Source organism: Pseudoliparis swirei, chromosome 5 (assembly GCF_029220125.1).
Source record: "Pseudoliparis swirei isolate HS2019 ecotype Mariana Trench chromosome 5, NWPU_hadal_v1, whole genome shotgun sequence".
Taxonomy (NCBI): domain Eukaryota; kingdom Metazoa; phylum Chordata; class Actinopteri; order Perciformes; family Liparidae; genus Pseudoliparis; species Pseudoliparis swirei.
Window position 1 is genome coordinate 10791569 of NC_079392.1, and position 16075 is coordinate 10807643.

At 41.9% G+C, this 16075-nt stretch overlaps 1 protein-coding gene across 1 annotated transcript in view; it reads right to left on the reverse strand.

Annotated features, from left to right (window-relative positions):
• Nucleotides 1–3397: 3397 nt before the first annotated feature.
• The window catches only part of LOC130193983 (BMP/retinoic acid-inducible neural-specific protein 3-like), a 31467-nt gene continuing 18789 nt past the window's right edge, over nt 3398–16075 (reverse strand). Inside the window, exons 4-8 of the mRNA XM_056414839.1 lie at nt 13272–13377; nt 12896–13132; nt 10189–10411; nt 6108–6450; nt 3398–4677 (exon numbers count right to left, since the gene is read on the reverse strand). Coding sequence (XP_056270814.1) covers nt 3907–4677; nt 6108–6450; nt 10189–10411; nt 12896–13132; nt 13272–13377 — 1680 coding nt within the window. The 3' untranslated portion in view covers nt 3398–3906. The remainder of the gene's footprint in view (nt 4678–6107; nt 6451–10188; nt 10412–12895; nt 13133–13271; nt 13378–16075) is intronic.

Consider the following 16075-nt stretch of genomic DNA (forward strand, 5'->3'; position numbering starts at 1 on the left):
AAATCCAGGTTGTTTAATTCTATCGCAATATATTTGCAATTGCTTCTGATTCTAGCTTATTTTCTTCACTTTTTATTTTAGCCAGTTGTATAAAATGTTCAACAATTCTGGCCTTGTCCATTTTTCATCTTTGTCCAATTATCAGTATACAGATTCTGCCTTACGGTTAACTTTTCCCTTCAGACTCACTCACTGAATGAAAAAACAGCAACAACCAAGTAACAGAAATCTAAAAAGAGATAATTAATCAAACAGAATTACAGTGATAGGGATGGGTTTTTGTTTCGCCTCTGATACCTTCGACTGATGGACTACTTAAGGTCAGAGTTTCTCTAATCAGAGCTCGCCTCTCGCAACCGTCACAAGGGAGGCTGCATTGAAACACAGGTGGAATGAAACAGTTAGCTATTTAACAGCTCACAGTAATGCATTATGGCGAGTCTGGTAATTGGTGAGCAGAGTGCTGTTAAACATTCTTATCATGAGTATGCTACCTTTGATTGATCGGATCATTTTGATTGTGCTGGAGGATGAACATGTAAGGGAAGACTTGTTTTTTCAGTCTTTCATTTTTTTTCTTTCTCTTTGAAGAACACCTTCAAATGCTAAGAATGCTTATTATTTCATGTGAAGATGAATAAAATATATTAGTGTTTCACCCCTGCAGTTTCCCGTTTTGTGATATGTTCTCCTTTTATGCACCACGTTTTTAAAGGTTTTGCTAGCCAGCCTTTAGAGACCGATTTTGTACATTGAGTGACCTCAAAGTTTAACCAAAGTCACCAAAGACTCACAAAAAACATGTTGCCTATTCTTTCTGACCTCCTCTCTTCATGCTTTAGTGACGCATTTATTTCTTCCCTTATAACTGACACGGCTGTAACCAGGAAAAGACGTGCTGACATGTGCTAAATACATTCCAGCTCTCACACATCTCATCAAACACTACTCATCCATGTACATCCTATCGTTGGCAGAGCTTTGGACAGGAGTTGGCATTGATGGGAGGGACAAACACATTGAGGTGATGACTGTTAACCTTCACAAATGTTTGATTTCTCTTTGGTCTGCAGTGTCAGGAAGACATGTGCATGATACCAGATCAGAGGTTTCATCGTATATCTGAAATTAAACATGCAGACATACTTTGACCTTCAGTACAGACACTCTCAGTATTTGATCAGTGACTGATCAAAATGAAATCCATGTCTGTATCTCTTTGACATCAATAACATATTAATAATCTGGGGACCTTAGAAACAGCATGGGCCTGTCCATGAGTGAAACTGAACCTACACGGCTGAGTTGGCCTGACTGTTAAACCGGTACCCAATTTACTGACACATTCTCACTCTCAGCTCATCCAACTAATGCACTCTGGGTACCTTCTCTGGCATTGGACGTGTCAGGGGCAGAGTGTCAGTTTCCACTTGTTCCATGCATAGTTCCATTTTATTATAAAGTGAGGTTCAGGCAACACAATGACTCATTAAGTTTTGAGAAAAGAGCATGGTTGACGTTAACTTGACTGCCCAACGATAAGTGAAATGAGTATGAGCCAAATGAAAAAACAACTGAAAAGATAAAAGGTCAACGTACACTTTTCGTAACTCACGGGACGCAAACACGTCGGCGCTTTGGATACAAGTGTTTACACTTTTTAAAGTTCATTGCCAACATTTAGTAGCAGGATGTCAGTACAATAGTTTTATTTTATCTTGTTTATTTAGTCATCCAAGCCTCCCAAAGGGATTCAAGGGTATAGCTTCCAACTGCACCATTTACAGACTTACGAAGCCATAAAACCAAACTGAAAGTCTGGGATAGCTTGTTATATTACATGTACACGACATTTAATTTGTAAAAAGGGCTCTTCTGATACCAATAGTGGTGTCTTTCCAAACACATCTTCATCTTCATCTTCACAGCAGTTCAGGAGTGTAACCATTGTGTCTCATCACTTAACACTGGTATTGTTTAACGCCATTCATTTTAATTTGACAGGAGTGAGTGATGACGTGTTAGTGCACCGAAATGAGGGTGATTTCAAGCTTATGATGCTTATTATCAACCTGTCATAGTGCACCTCCGCCACTGATTAATCCCAAAATATTGGTGCATGGCAACTAGACTAAAGTTATGATTACATTTTTACTTCCACTTCAGGCAAAGATTTTTTTCATGGCAAATAAACTGATATTCTGGAAGATAGTCAGTGTGTTATTGAGGGTATTGGGGAGCATATTGTGATCATGTTTAATTATTAGAAAAAAACACAAACTGTTGGTACAAAATGGCCTCTGATGTTAAAAGTAAGGCTCTTGCTGGCGTCTTAACAGAGTGCCTCACACAAACCGATACAACCACACACACTGTCTTACAGGGACAGTTGAACAACAGTGTATTGAGCTGCTCTGCACTTTGGTTGGATAGAAAATGCTGTGTGCTGCCCGGACTTAATTGGTATTTAGTCCCATTACTGTGTCTGTAGCAGCACGTCAACAGCACAATAGAACAGCGGCTGTTCTCTTTCAGTCTACTCTGGACCTGTTCAGCCCAACTACTGCTGTGCACTCAAGATAGGTTTGACAGAGCTCACAGCCCAATGCAAAATAATAAAAGGATATCTTATGAGTTGTAAAAAAGATTTGGGTTGCGGTTACATACTGTGAGACAAGCAGCAGCCGCACCAGGGCTAATGTACAACTCATATGCTTTTGCCCCGGACCCGCTTACAAGCTGCAGTTGTGCACCAGTGTAATGGATTTAGCAGACAAAGAACTTGATGGCTTTACAAAATCGGGATGTGAAACTTTAAACAACACACAACACCTTCTTACAACTCAAAGTGAGTGGATAGTTTGAACTGAACACTATTCTGCCTCATTGGATTTCACTTTTTGTTTTCTCTTCAAAAGAGAGAAATAGAAACCTTAGTGTCCATAGGAAGTGTCGTCTTAAAGTGCTCAATATAAAATTGAGACGAACACAGAGGGTGAGTTTCTTAATTATCTCCTCAGGTAGATATATCACCATTGTATCTTTACAATGCAAATAGTTTTTGTGCTATATTAAAGCTTTGAACCCTTATTTGTAGTTTATACTAATTTAAAACCATGTATTCATAGATGTTTGATGTTTGCTCTTGGAGCAGTTTTCCCTTGGTGAATTTCTGTTCAGCAAAGCGAAGAGAAAATGGATTGACACATTGAAGAAATTGCTGAAATAAATTATCCAAAGACGACTGCATTGACGTAACAATCATTTCATCCAATTAATTTACCCCGATTCCAATTTGTCTTAAGTGAATTTAAGAATGAGAAGAACGCTAGTGAAAAAAGTATCTTGAAAAAAAACATTCCAACAGCTGTAATCTGTTATAACATGATGTTTTAATATCAATTTATCTACGAAATGTTGACTTGACACCACTGTATTCTGGTCTTCATTGAAAGTGCACGGTCACTGAAGCAAAGGAACATATAAAAGTTACAAACAAACATACTTAACCATTTTTACCATAAAATGTCCATTGATTTGGCATTGGTACTTACAGTATAAATGAGCAGAGTCATATTGAAACAGGATGGTTCAACTTTAACGTATTTTAATTTGTACTGTAGGATTCTTCATCGAATAGTTTGTTCTTGTGAATCAGTTGTGCGTTTTCTCGCTGGTCCACCTCATTCTTTATGAACTAGCGCTGAAGTTAGTTGCCACAAAACAGAAACCAAAACAGCCAGATGAGTACATTCTTCAGCGGTCCACAGCTGGTTCTCTCCTGTTTTACCATACAATTTGGTAATCCAGAGAGACAGAGCACAGCTGTAAGCGTCTGCACCACAATGGGCACCATTCTGATGTGAGTTCAGTACAGGACAGTCCAGATCTCTCTTCAAGCAACTGTTAACTGCACAACTTGGTGGTCTCGTAATCCAACGAATTGGGCAGACGTGAGTTGAAGGCCTGTAAGGAGGTGTGAATGCGAACCACCTCGCTGGCAGTAAGTTTGAGACGGTGTCGCAGAAGACAAGCAAACAGATCCAACCTCTGTTGCCCCGCAGGGGACAGCCGGTTCACCCGGTCTCGTATTTCCAAGAGCTGAAGCATGGCAGTGTCCTGGGACCCTTGGGTGTACGGGTAGTCCAGCTGCAGAATCAAGTCGCGAATCGCCTCTGGGTCAAAGTGCATGCCGTAGCCAAACACCTGGATGCTGTTGATCTTCATGTAGCCCAGGTTCCGAGCCGGATCCATTACTTCTAAAGGCTCGTAATACATGCTGTCATTCACTCCCTGTTGAGTCTTTATCCTGCTCCGAAGGTAGATGTGGATGGTTTCAAAGAAGGTCTTCCACTTGTTGCCCAGCGTCAGAGTCCAGTTATAGCACTCGAAGGGCAGGTCCAGCTTGGTGGACTGCCACTCTGGAAACGTGTTCTCATTCACAGGGATAAGCCAGCTCTCTGAGTGGCTCCCTCCAAAGGGGTTGATGTAGAGAGTGAGGACAGGCTCCAGTGTGCTGTTCTTGGTATGGCAGATCTGGAGGGATACTCCCAGCAACATGTGGACCATGTTGGACTTGTACTTGTTGCTCTTCAGCGTCAGCAGCATCCTCTTTCTCCACGAGGGGTCAAACCAGCTGTTGAGTCGCATGTCATTGCTGATGAAGATTGCGTGGACCTATCGGACACAGAGATTAAAACAGTATAGATGGAGTACATACATGCAGTTCAAAAAAATACTGTATTAACCTAAAATGCAAGCTCACAATCAGTTGGTTTGAGTTATAATTATTGGTAAAGGAATAGATAACATGCTACTAAGATAACTTCCTCAAGTTGAAACAGTCCACATTGGAGTTATGAGGGACAGGATATATCTACGGATAAGTGTTGATGACTTTGGTGGTAGGGGGTAATTACTGCTGCTAGCTACTTTCATTGGAAACAATTTCGCAACACTATGGTTGTGTTTACTGCCGGACACTTGAGCACTTCGACTTGACTTTCACTTTCAGGTGGGCGCCACTGACAAAACCAGCAGAATTCAGTGCAAAAGTACCCGGATGGCGCATGGCAAACGCCAAAACATGCAGTGTAAAGCGATGGACACTCACTTAAACGCTTTCCCGCCCGCCATCTTAGAAAAAGAGGAGAAGGAGCCAGCCGCTTTTCATTTTATTTCTAAAACAATGGCGGACGAGATATGGCTGGTAGCACAAGCGGTGAACCACGGAGTCCTCCCGCGTGTGAAAATGTATCGCAGTTTCCACATGGGTGGAGAAATTTAAGTTTCGTGGGGTATCGCAGATTTGATGCATCACTCCTGGGCTTTAATTTTGGTGCCCGGAACAGATGAACAGTCCGTCACTTCCGCCAAGTGGTTAAGTGTTCCATTTGATACAGCACTTATCAGCGACGCAGTGCACACTATGTTTTTAGTTTGGATGAGTTTCAAAATGTAGCAAACTCTTGCTTCTTAATCCTATCTTCAAGGGAAACAAGTAAGGCTCGACTTATTTTTTCTGCATCCTCCTCATTACTAAACTTGATCAACACAGAATCCATCTCTGTTCTTTTTTTCAAAACATTCCAACACATCCAGTGGCCTTCCGGGTGGTTGTTCAGAGAAACTCCATCTAGTAAGTAGACGTCTTTTCCGAGGTCAAGGCAGACCCTTCCAGCTGCCCGACGTATGTTGCTTATGTTGAGGTAAAAATAGGTTGCATCTGTTTTAATTGTATGAAACAGTGCTGGACCGTGTGTTGTCAAACGATGCCTGTGTAATATTAAAATGAAAACAAATTTTAATGTTGACATTAGCTGCCTCCTCATATATCAATGCCTAAGGATCAAATCACCACTAAATCTGAATTGCTTTTGCTCATTGTAATCAATGTACCCCACGTTCTCTTGTATGAACACAACATCCAACACCTGTTTCAACAAATGCAAAGAAAAGGGTAGGGGAAATTATGAAGTTGCATCGTATCAAAAAGGGCAAGACTTTGTAATTCTGAATGTCTCAGTATCATCCCAAAGATACTGATTTGAATGACAGCTAAACACTCAGTCATACATTAAACACAAGATTAAAGGAGAAAAACATACCTCTAGCCGGCGGTCACTTCTCTGTAGTAGGTAGCCCAGCTCCAAATCCTGGAGGTCCATCTCGAATCCCAGGTAGTTCTCCGTAGTGTCCGCCACCATGGACCTGCAGGCCCCCTGCGTCAGGGCAAAGCCCGGGTTGCAGCTCCCGCAGCGGGTGTGGTTTTCTGGTGCACATGCCTCGCATGCAGAGCCCTCCCCAATGAAGCAGGGCGGCGGCAGCTGACAAGGGCTGTGGTCGTATCGGCAGCTGCAGCTGTGGAGCTCCTCGGAGAAAGCACCAAGCTGGTTGTTCTCCGAGCAATACAGGAGAGACTGCAAGTGACTCAGCCAGTAGGACTGAGGCCTGCACCACAGGGGGCAGAAAGGCAGAAAAGGGACGAGGATGAAAGAGAGGGAGAGAGAGAGAGAGGTTATTGCATGGCTTAAACTATGAGCAGGTTTAATATGGAGCTGCTTTATTAGGACTGGGACACCTGCTTGGGTGTGCATACAGCTTACTCGTTAAAAAATGAGTGGTGAGCAGGGGGGCCTTCAATCGGAGGACCGACGGTTCGATCCACGGCTCCGCTAGCCCATGTCGATGTTTCCTTGGGCAAGACACTTAACCCCAAAAGTGCTGCCGTAGCTGTGCCTACGGTGTGTGCATGTTAGTTAGTCCTAATGGGCAGGTGGAACCTGAGCTCTTCCCATCAGAGTATGAATGGGTGTGAATCGGTGAATGATGACATGTAGTGTTTAAGTGCTTTGAGTGGTCGGAAGACGGGAAAAGCTCTGTACAAGTGCAGGTCCATTTACCATTTACCATAATCAGCATGATATTAGGTGTGCAGACCGGCCTGAGAGGATTCAAGTAAGCATGGTTGAGGTGAGGTCACCCAGATTCTTTCCCAGATATCGAATTTACATAAAGCATTATTTCAGTAGCTTTTCAATTATTACATTCATTATTTTGCATTGAAAGATTTGCACTTCATTCTGATACCATCGATGTCAAGTAACAGTTTTCAATGAAAATACTTCACCTCTCCAATCCTTCTAGGATTCATGAGCATTAAAAAAGGTTTGAGAGTTTTATTCCATACACTATTGCTCGTCAAACAAACACGCAGTCTACACTTTTCCAGTTGGATATTGCCAGCAGGATAATGATCTCAAGATTTTACGGAAGTGTTTGCAGAATGATGTACATTTTTTGAGTCAGGCTGTGTACATTTCTTTTTGGGATCATAAAGTGCCCATTGGGTTTAGGTTTCATATACAAAGACACATTGGTGTTTTGAAAAGGAAGAGCCAGCCAGAGACAGTAGAGAGAGAAAGTTATCTTTGATCAGTTTGGGACATAAATATTAGAAGTGTGCTGCAGCCTTAAGGTAACTTGACTCTCAGACATACATATAATTCCCCCATGTGGACCCGAGTTTGATTCCCATCTGTAGCACTTTCTTGACTGTGATCCCTTTATGCCTCTCATCCTCTCTGCTCGTTTAAGAGAAGGGATGCACGCTACATACCGCCGGCTTTCCTTCCAGGAAAAAAAAGAAGCCTTTTTCTTTGATGGGGGAGTATTGTGGTAAACTTTATGCAAATCTGAAAATGTTTTACGGATTATTACATTCAGGGTTTACTTCCTCTGTATCCCAATCTCATTGTGTGTGTGTGTGTGTGTGTGCGTGTGTTTGGCAGTTGGAAGGAAGGCTCAGTTCATAAAATCCCAGATTTGAATATCAAAACCCCCTACTGGGAAAAAGCGCTCGTGCGAAGTGAGCTGAAAGGGCTCTTCCTTTCTATCAAGCGCTACCTGTGGGCGAGGCGTTTCATCTCCGACAGAGTAAAGCAGTCTCCACGACAACACTGCAGCTGTACGGTTAGTTCCCTGGTGTTATTAGGACTGGGACACCTGCTAACTTCTGCGCCGCTTTGAAAAAAACGCAGGCATACATTTGGCCATGTAAAGTATGAACAAGCCGGGCTGCATCTTAACTTACTGTTGTAAATAGTATATTGTAATTTACCTTTCTTTCTTTATCTTCTTTTATGAAATTGTTTTACATTCGTTTGCTTTTTCCTGGCATTCCTTCTGCCATTGTTATGTGTGTTGTGCATTAGATGGTGAAAATAACAATGAATGAATTGTATTAAAAAAAAAAATATGACTCCAATCAGCATCATCAACATCATCGTGTGATGCATTACACTGTTTGTACTACTCATCATTTTCTTGTCAGAGGTACTGTAACAGAAATGTGCCCAACCAGTACATTTGTAAATTAACACGTATCAATGTGGACAATGTAAATTAAGAAAAGGCCAATGTCATCATTTCGAATGCGTACTGGACATTTCTCCTCTCAGTGAATGCATGTATTGTAATTGAAACGGTCTGAGGCTGCACAGATTAAATTGGTCTGATCTACTGAATCCTGTAACAAGTTAATTAAAAATCTGTTCAACATTTCTCAACTCAAATCTTAATTGTACTCTCTTAGTAGTCAAACAAAAAGATGAGAGGACTTGCCATATAAAAAAAAAGCAAAAGGTTGAAGCTTATGGACAAGAAAGGATTTTTTTCTGCAGATTAAAGCAGAAGAACTGAAACAATCACTTGAATGACAATGTGCACCCTGATGCCTAATGGCAAAAGTTTGAGCAAGTGTGCTGTGCAATCTTATCATTACGCGCCTAATAAAAGCCAACCAGACTGCAGCTTTAACTGGCTTATTTGCTCATAATCGTCAGCGCAGAGAAAGAGTAGGCCCCAGGACGCAAAATCAATCACATATATCTCTCATCTATCTCAAGTGTCTCAAACAGGATGTTAAAGGCAGAATGAGCTTTTCATTTTTCGGCGCTTTCGTTTTCTCTCCTCGGCAAAACTGACACAGATCCCATTCTCAATCTCCGTCCACTGAGTGTGGAGATGTCTGTGAGGAGAGAAAAGAAAGGGAAGGCTTCATGGTTGATGCAGCGTTAATAACATAGATAAACACCGCCTGGATGAGGGACGATGACGCTCCCACTCCTTTTGCCGGCAATTGAGTGGGAATATCAGCTGCTCAGATCAGTGATAAATGTGTCTGTTGACAATGTTGTGGAGAGGACGACACAGATTAGTGCTGAGACAGAGAAGAGAAAGAAGATGAAAAGAAATGAAGCAAGCGAGAGAGAGCGAGAGGGAGAGAGACTGGACATTGAACAGGACAGAGTGCACTGTATAGATTAATCTGCCGGTTGATTCATGTGTTGTCCTCTCGGGCATCGCCGCCATTACTGTGGAAGCTCAGTCCATCTGAGAGCAGCGTGACTGACAGTAATGGTTGTATTCATCACCTTCGACGATCAGCCCCTCTGACGGAGGTTGCTGGCCCGAGTGGGTCTTAAAACACTGACTTGAAATTCGGAAACTGTCCTCGCCAGCATTGGTCAAACACTTACAATGACCTATGTATGTGTGTGTTTTTCACACCTCATGCTGGAGTGTGAGAAATGACTGTCCTCTCTCAGCAGCTAAGGCTGAGGAAAGAGGAATTTTATACTTTTGTGGCCATGAAACCAGAGCAGGTGTCTGAGGGAATTCACGGGTTTGAAGTCCAATGAAAGGAAGTGAAGATTTCATGATTTCCTGAAGATTTCATGAAGTCCCAATGCATAGTTGATGGAACAGAGACTTGTGGATTTTTAAAAGTTGAAGTTTTCTGTTAGAGTACCCGATGGAAGCAAAGTAAGACAGGTATAAGTGCTCTTATGTTGAGCTGCAAAAATAAAACAAATGTGCGCGTCTAAAAACTGGGTTATCTCTTGCAATATATGTCTGGCTTTATTCGTATTTCACTGCATTTTAGTACAATGTTATACAAACGAGAGGCATTGCATGTCATTGGATACATTTGTAGAGATAACTGCAGGCTGTGACTCCATGTTCAGTAGCTTTAGGCAATACAAACCACAGAACTTTATCGAGGTTTACATCAAACTCAAATGGAAGGCTGAAGAAATAACGTCATTACAAAAAGGCACATTTTTTAGGATGTTTTTCTTATTCGGCCTTAGGGTTACACAAGACTTAACATACACATGTACTCACCGTTCTCTCGGTAGTCGCACATGCGGCTGTCGATGACATCTTTTACTGAGACTGAAGAGCTTGAAGATGACTCTGTGGGCTCGGCTGGCGAGGACCCGCATGCTGTTCTCCAGCTGCTCATAGCGCCAGTGGAACGAGTTGTCCATTGACCACAAGTGTTGGATGCCGGACACATTCAGGAAATAGTTCTGGGGGAGACTCGCACGGAACGCCTTGAATTCATCTGAAACCACGGACAAGAGGCGGGAACTTCTTAACGTTTAATCATCAAAACAGCATTGCCATGTTTATTTCCAAGTGTATTGTTAGCATCTACTCCTGTTTATTTCAGGTTTTTTTCAAAGACTGGGTCCGGACAGACGGGTGGGTCGCGGGAGATTTCATTAGGTTTGCCAAATAAATGTGCAGAATTTCCTTCATAGTCTTTTGTGAAACATTTATGTCTGCAGTACAACTCTGCTTAACATAAAGGAGCCCGGATGTTGGTATTCTTCTGATGATTGTAAGATTGAATCTAATATGTAAATATAGCATAACTTCTGTTCGTTCAACTGATGAGTGGTCAGGGAGACCACCTGAGGGCAACTCAGACACTGAACTCTTTTAAGACTGGCCTAAAAACCTTTTTATTCAGGAAGGCATTTTTTACCTTGAGTTAATTTATTGTCAGCTATTACATTCTTATTTTTATTTTTTTTATGGGTTGCTTTAACTATGTTTTAATCGGTTTTATTTGTTTTCACTATATGTGTGGCACTCTGAGATTCTTTGAAGGAAGAGTGCGATAAAAATGAAATGCATTATTATTATTATTATTTTTAAAGTACTTAACATGACAATATGTTTTCACAAATGCATGTATACAACTATTTATAATCAAATGTAGAGATCTCTTCGAATGGGCTTATTCATGATATATAGTTATGGAGAAATGGCAATACACTGTCAGAAATATTCATAAATGAACAAATTAAGGCCGATTGAAAATTTGGTTAGACAGTGGTCTATACTGAATGCAACATTAAGTATGATCATGCCAAATGTTGCTACCTTGATGCCAGACAATACAGTATGAGGTATGACATGTTCGTTCTGTATATGGGCAACTGGCAAATGGTGGACCATGTTACCAGTAAATATATCTGCGTGGCCTTAATTAGATTTTTCTGTCCTATGTTTATAACATGACTTGGAACACATTTACAAGCCATGCTAAGCCTCAATTATGAATGTGTTTCATACTACATATGAAGCTAATGACATAAAAGCTCACACATTTTACAACAACTTGTTTCCTCCTGTTTGAGTCGGAAGATGGCTGCATTTTCCAGTGGCTTTGTAAGGTGCCTTTGAAATTGGACATACGTTGGCAGCTTGTTCTATTTGGGCCAAAAATACGGAGTTGGATAGAGCATCTGGCATGTGGTGCTTTGAAATTAAGCTCACACAAGCTTTTTAATCTTGTTCAGTAAAGCAAAAAATAACAAATCCAGACTGACACTAAAGATAATAAAATACACTGTAGGGCCACTTTGAAGCAGAGAGCAAGGTGTTTAATTGGATATTTGTTTTAATGATACAGAGTAAAATTTGCAAATGTATCATAATCAATTCAACGATAACATATTATTGCTTAACATGCTAAATACAACCTCCCTCCGCTGTATTACTACTGCAACAGTAGTAATACTGCTCGTAAAAGTATCACCATCGTAACCATTGCTATTTATCGCCTTTTACATTGCACCATTACGTTTTGTATTTTGTATCTGAGTCTGAAAACATTAAAATATGTTGATTGATGTGCTTTTGTCACATTGCTCATCTTCACGTCATCGTATTCTCCTAAATGACATAAAATAAGTGAATTAGTGTGAAATCCACATATTGTAACGGGTACCTATAGTAAGTCCTACCTAAACAAGAGATACTTTCTGATTCTGTCATGTTCTGTTTTGGCATCATTTGTTTGAAGGTCAACAATAGCATTGGTATTAGAGAGGAGACCTAATTTTATTTTATAGTTCCACCGTTTCCTGCCATCTCCCCGTAAAGATAAAGCAGCCCGTTAGAAATGTGTGATAGCCCTCGCTGAAGGACACATTTATGACACTTGCAGGTTTCTGTATTCAAGGCACGCTCCTGCCCATACTTCACACCCAGCTATTAAAACATAAACTTTAAAAGTAATTGCACTTAGAGATATTCCAGCCAAATCTGAGCAGTGGAGAAATAAAAAAAAATAAAACATCCATTTTGATTTCACCTCAGTTATAATTACCAAGACAGGGTGACCCAGCAACGAAATAATAAGCAAACATTATGCCAAGAGCTTTCGCTGAAATCTCTTTCCCCCAGTGATATGAGGAGGCTGGTCTGGCAATAAATGGCTTGCATAGCTGATTCATCTGCTCTAGACATTGTAAACTATCAAACTCTGATGATTAAAAAAAAAAAAACTGGTCTGGTTGCACTGTTAATTTTTTGTATGCAGATAGTGTTCCAGCAGAGGATTCACAACCAGCTATTATAGACCGCCTATAAATCATAGAATAGGGAGGGACATATATAAAGGAACCTCACTCAGATTTAACGGTGCAAATGAAGCCATGACATTGAATTCATCTCTCTCATGAATTAATGAATTTAATGATTAATATTCAAAAAGTTTGATTTCCCTGCATTTAGTACGAGACATGCTACATACCGGATTCCTCAAACTCTTTATAGAGCATCCCCCATGTCTCTGTGATCCTCTCCAAGCTCTTCTCCATGGCTTGGATGTCCATATAGGGGCAGTTGCACTCTGGGAACTTGGGGTCACAATGGCACCAGCAGTCGTTGTCCTTGCAGACAAATTCCCCCTCTCCATTGCAGGCGATGTAGCTCAGAGCAGCCTGCACAAAGCTTTCCCTCAAGTATTGTGGGAGGATCACCTGCAAGCCTGTTAACCCACAAGGAAAGTGTAGTAGTCATTTATTAGGAATATATACATCTGATGTTCATCCCATGAGCATATACCATTCGGTTAGATTTTAAACGTCATACAAATCACAAATACAAGTGGTACAAATGAGACAAACCTTGCAGTTGGACTTTATTTTCAGGGCTCTGAACCAGCACAGAGCTGACAGAGTCAAGGTTGTCATAGTTACTGCATCCAAGAGGACCTGTGCGGGTCTCTGTCACCTGGGCAACAACAAATGAAGAGATGATTTATATAATCTCGTTAGTTGGAGGGTGGCTAAAGTGTGCCTCGTGTAACATAATTGGTGTCCTCTGTTACGTTTAAATGAAGTACTTCATACAGAATGGTTTGAACTTGTGAATGAGACGGAAATGAAAAACAAAACTGGGGTAAGCTCATTTAGATTCCTCTAAATTGGTGTTGTAGTGCTTCCATGAACTCATTAATCTGCCAGAATGCCTCACGTTTCCTTTTTCATCACCACACTGATTGAAGACATTTGGGTTGACCTTTGCCACAACGCAGCTCCAACAAAGCATCCTCCTCCACTTCATTTGCAAGAGGAGATGCTCTCCCTTTTTTCTTCGCTGCGACACTCCGGCGAGCATCTAACCGATTCTCATTTTTCTCTCTTTGTGGTTCTGGGACACCATATTTTGTTCAGCGATTTGTCCTGGTCAGGCTTGTCAGGGGACAGTTGGTGCAAAGTGACAGATGGATGAGGCGAGACACTGAGGGCCAGTCGATCAGTAACACAATCAGAAGGCGGAAGGGCTTGGGAACTCATACGGTGCTGCAGGGAAGAGAAAACTCAGTATGGGTTTTTTTAATCAGAAGCCTAATCCAGAAGAAAGAATAAATATCCTCTCTGAATGAGAAAAGGAAAATAAAGATAATTTGAGTGCAATCCCTTGTTACGATCTCAGACACTTAGGAAGTAGGACCCAATTGCACGACCCGGGAGACAGAGATAAAGTATTTGTAAGTACTTTATTTTTCGGTTCTGCAGTGAACAAAATGAAAGCGCTCACGTAGTGAGGGATCAAAAACTTTTCAAGAGCCCAACATAACCCGACCTGATCATGGCAAAAGACCAGACGAACTGACAAGGAACACTGGGAGACAGGGGAATTTAAGCACATGGTAACAAGACACAGGTGGGACCAATCAGGGGCGGGGCTGACACTGATGAGCATAGGAGACAGGTGTGATGACAGGTGAAAACAATCAGGAAGCCTGGAATGAGAGAAAGCGAACATAAATGACCTGAACCTCTTTAGCATATCTGTCGGTGCACAACATCCCTTGACAATGATATTCATATCAAATTATAAATCCCTTGTTTCCCTTATGAGGGATTTTAATGCCGATATGAATGTGAGGAAATGAGACACAGCCCTGGGTTTCAGACCACGTGAATGGTGAATATTGTTGAGGAATTATTTCATATGCCACATGATATGAAATACGGCAAAACATTGACTGATGAGCAGAGCATTCAATTTCCGCTTTGCATAGCAGCTGCGATTCACTATACATTCTGGTATATCACTAATACGTAAAAGGACATTATTGGCCACCTATATCTTGGAACATGGCTGTGTAAGGGAATGAAGCAAAAGTCTGTTTTCATTCATATTTCATTATGTGGGCTTCTAGTCCGGGAGCTGCAGTTAAGAGTATGTCGATGATTCGTTCCAGCAGCAGAGTGGGAGCAAGAGAAGCAGAGGAAGAAGAACATTTTGATCATTGCCATGCACAGCAGATGAATCATTTTAAAGGCTGGAACATTCTGAATTACCATGAACCTTTACCACATCCTGAAAAACAACAACAAAAAACGTTCAGAGGGAGTTGAGTTGAGCTCCGACTTCATGCAGTCCATCAAATGGTGTAGTTCCACTAGAGGGCAGTCGACAGACATATATTCAACAAACTCAGGACTTTGAATAATAAGAAAATAGATAGATAGATAGATAGATAGATATATACTTTATTAATCCCCAAGGGGAAATTTGTCGAGTCAGTAGCAGCAACACAGCAACACAAAAACAAAAAAAAAAACACAAAATATAAGAAGGTTAGGGGTGGTGGATATGAAGTGTTGTAGAGCTAGCCTAGCGCTGTGCAGGAATGTCTCCTCTGTTCTCCTCTCTCCTTGTGAGGAGGCGGAGGGAGAAAGTACTCCTCTGTCCCCTGTGTAGGTGGTGGTGAGGGGGTTGTGTTCGGGTTGTCCAATACATCTTCAACTTCACCCTCTCTCCCACCTCTCCTCCCTGTTGCTCCAGCCAGCCGCCGATGATGGAGCCAGCCTTCCAGTTTAGTGTTAAAGTTGCTGGTGTCACGCTGGTGCTCCGGCTCGCTGCTGCTCCCCCAGCACAGTGGCACAAACAGCACACTGGCGACAACCAACCACTCCAATATCTCCGCTGCACATCACCTGCACGACAATCAGGAGGAAAAAGAGAAACTCAAAAATTCTTGTACACAGCGTTGATGTTGGCTGATCAGTTTCAGTTCGTTTCAGAAACTGTCGCAGGGTACTCCTCGCTCTCACCCACACTCCCACCAGTCCACTCACTCAGGTGTCAGAGGTAAGGAGTTCCCTGGCTGAAGTCCATGGTCTTCCACACTCTCTCTGGTCTTGGCCACGTTCCAGCCAGGTGGTTCTCATCGGCCCACTTCCTCACCACCCTCTGTACCCCCTCCCTCCCCCCCCCATCCATCCCGACCACTGCAGAATCTGCAGAGTACTTCTGCAGATTGCAGAGATCCGTGTTCTACTGTTGTGGTGTACAGGGTGAAGGAAGAGGAGAGAAGGAAGGGAGACAGAAAGTCATGACCACAACCACCGTTCACACAAACACACTCTGAACAAACACAACCATCTGCCTGTGTGGTATGGTGTCCAGAGGGAGT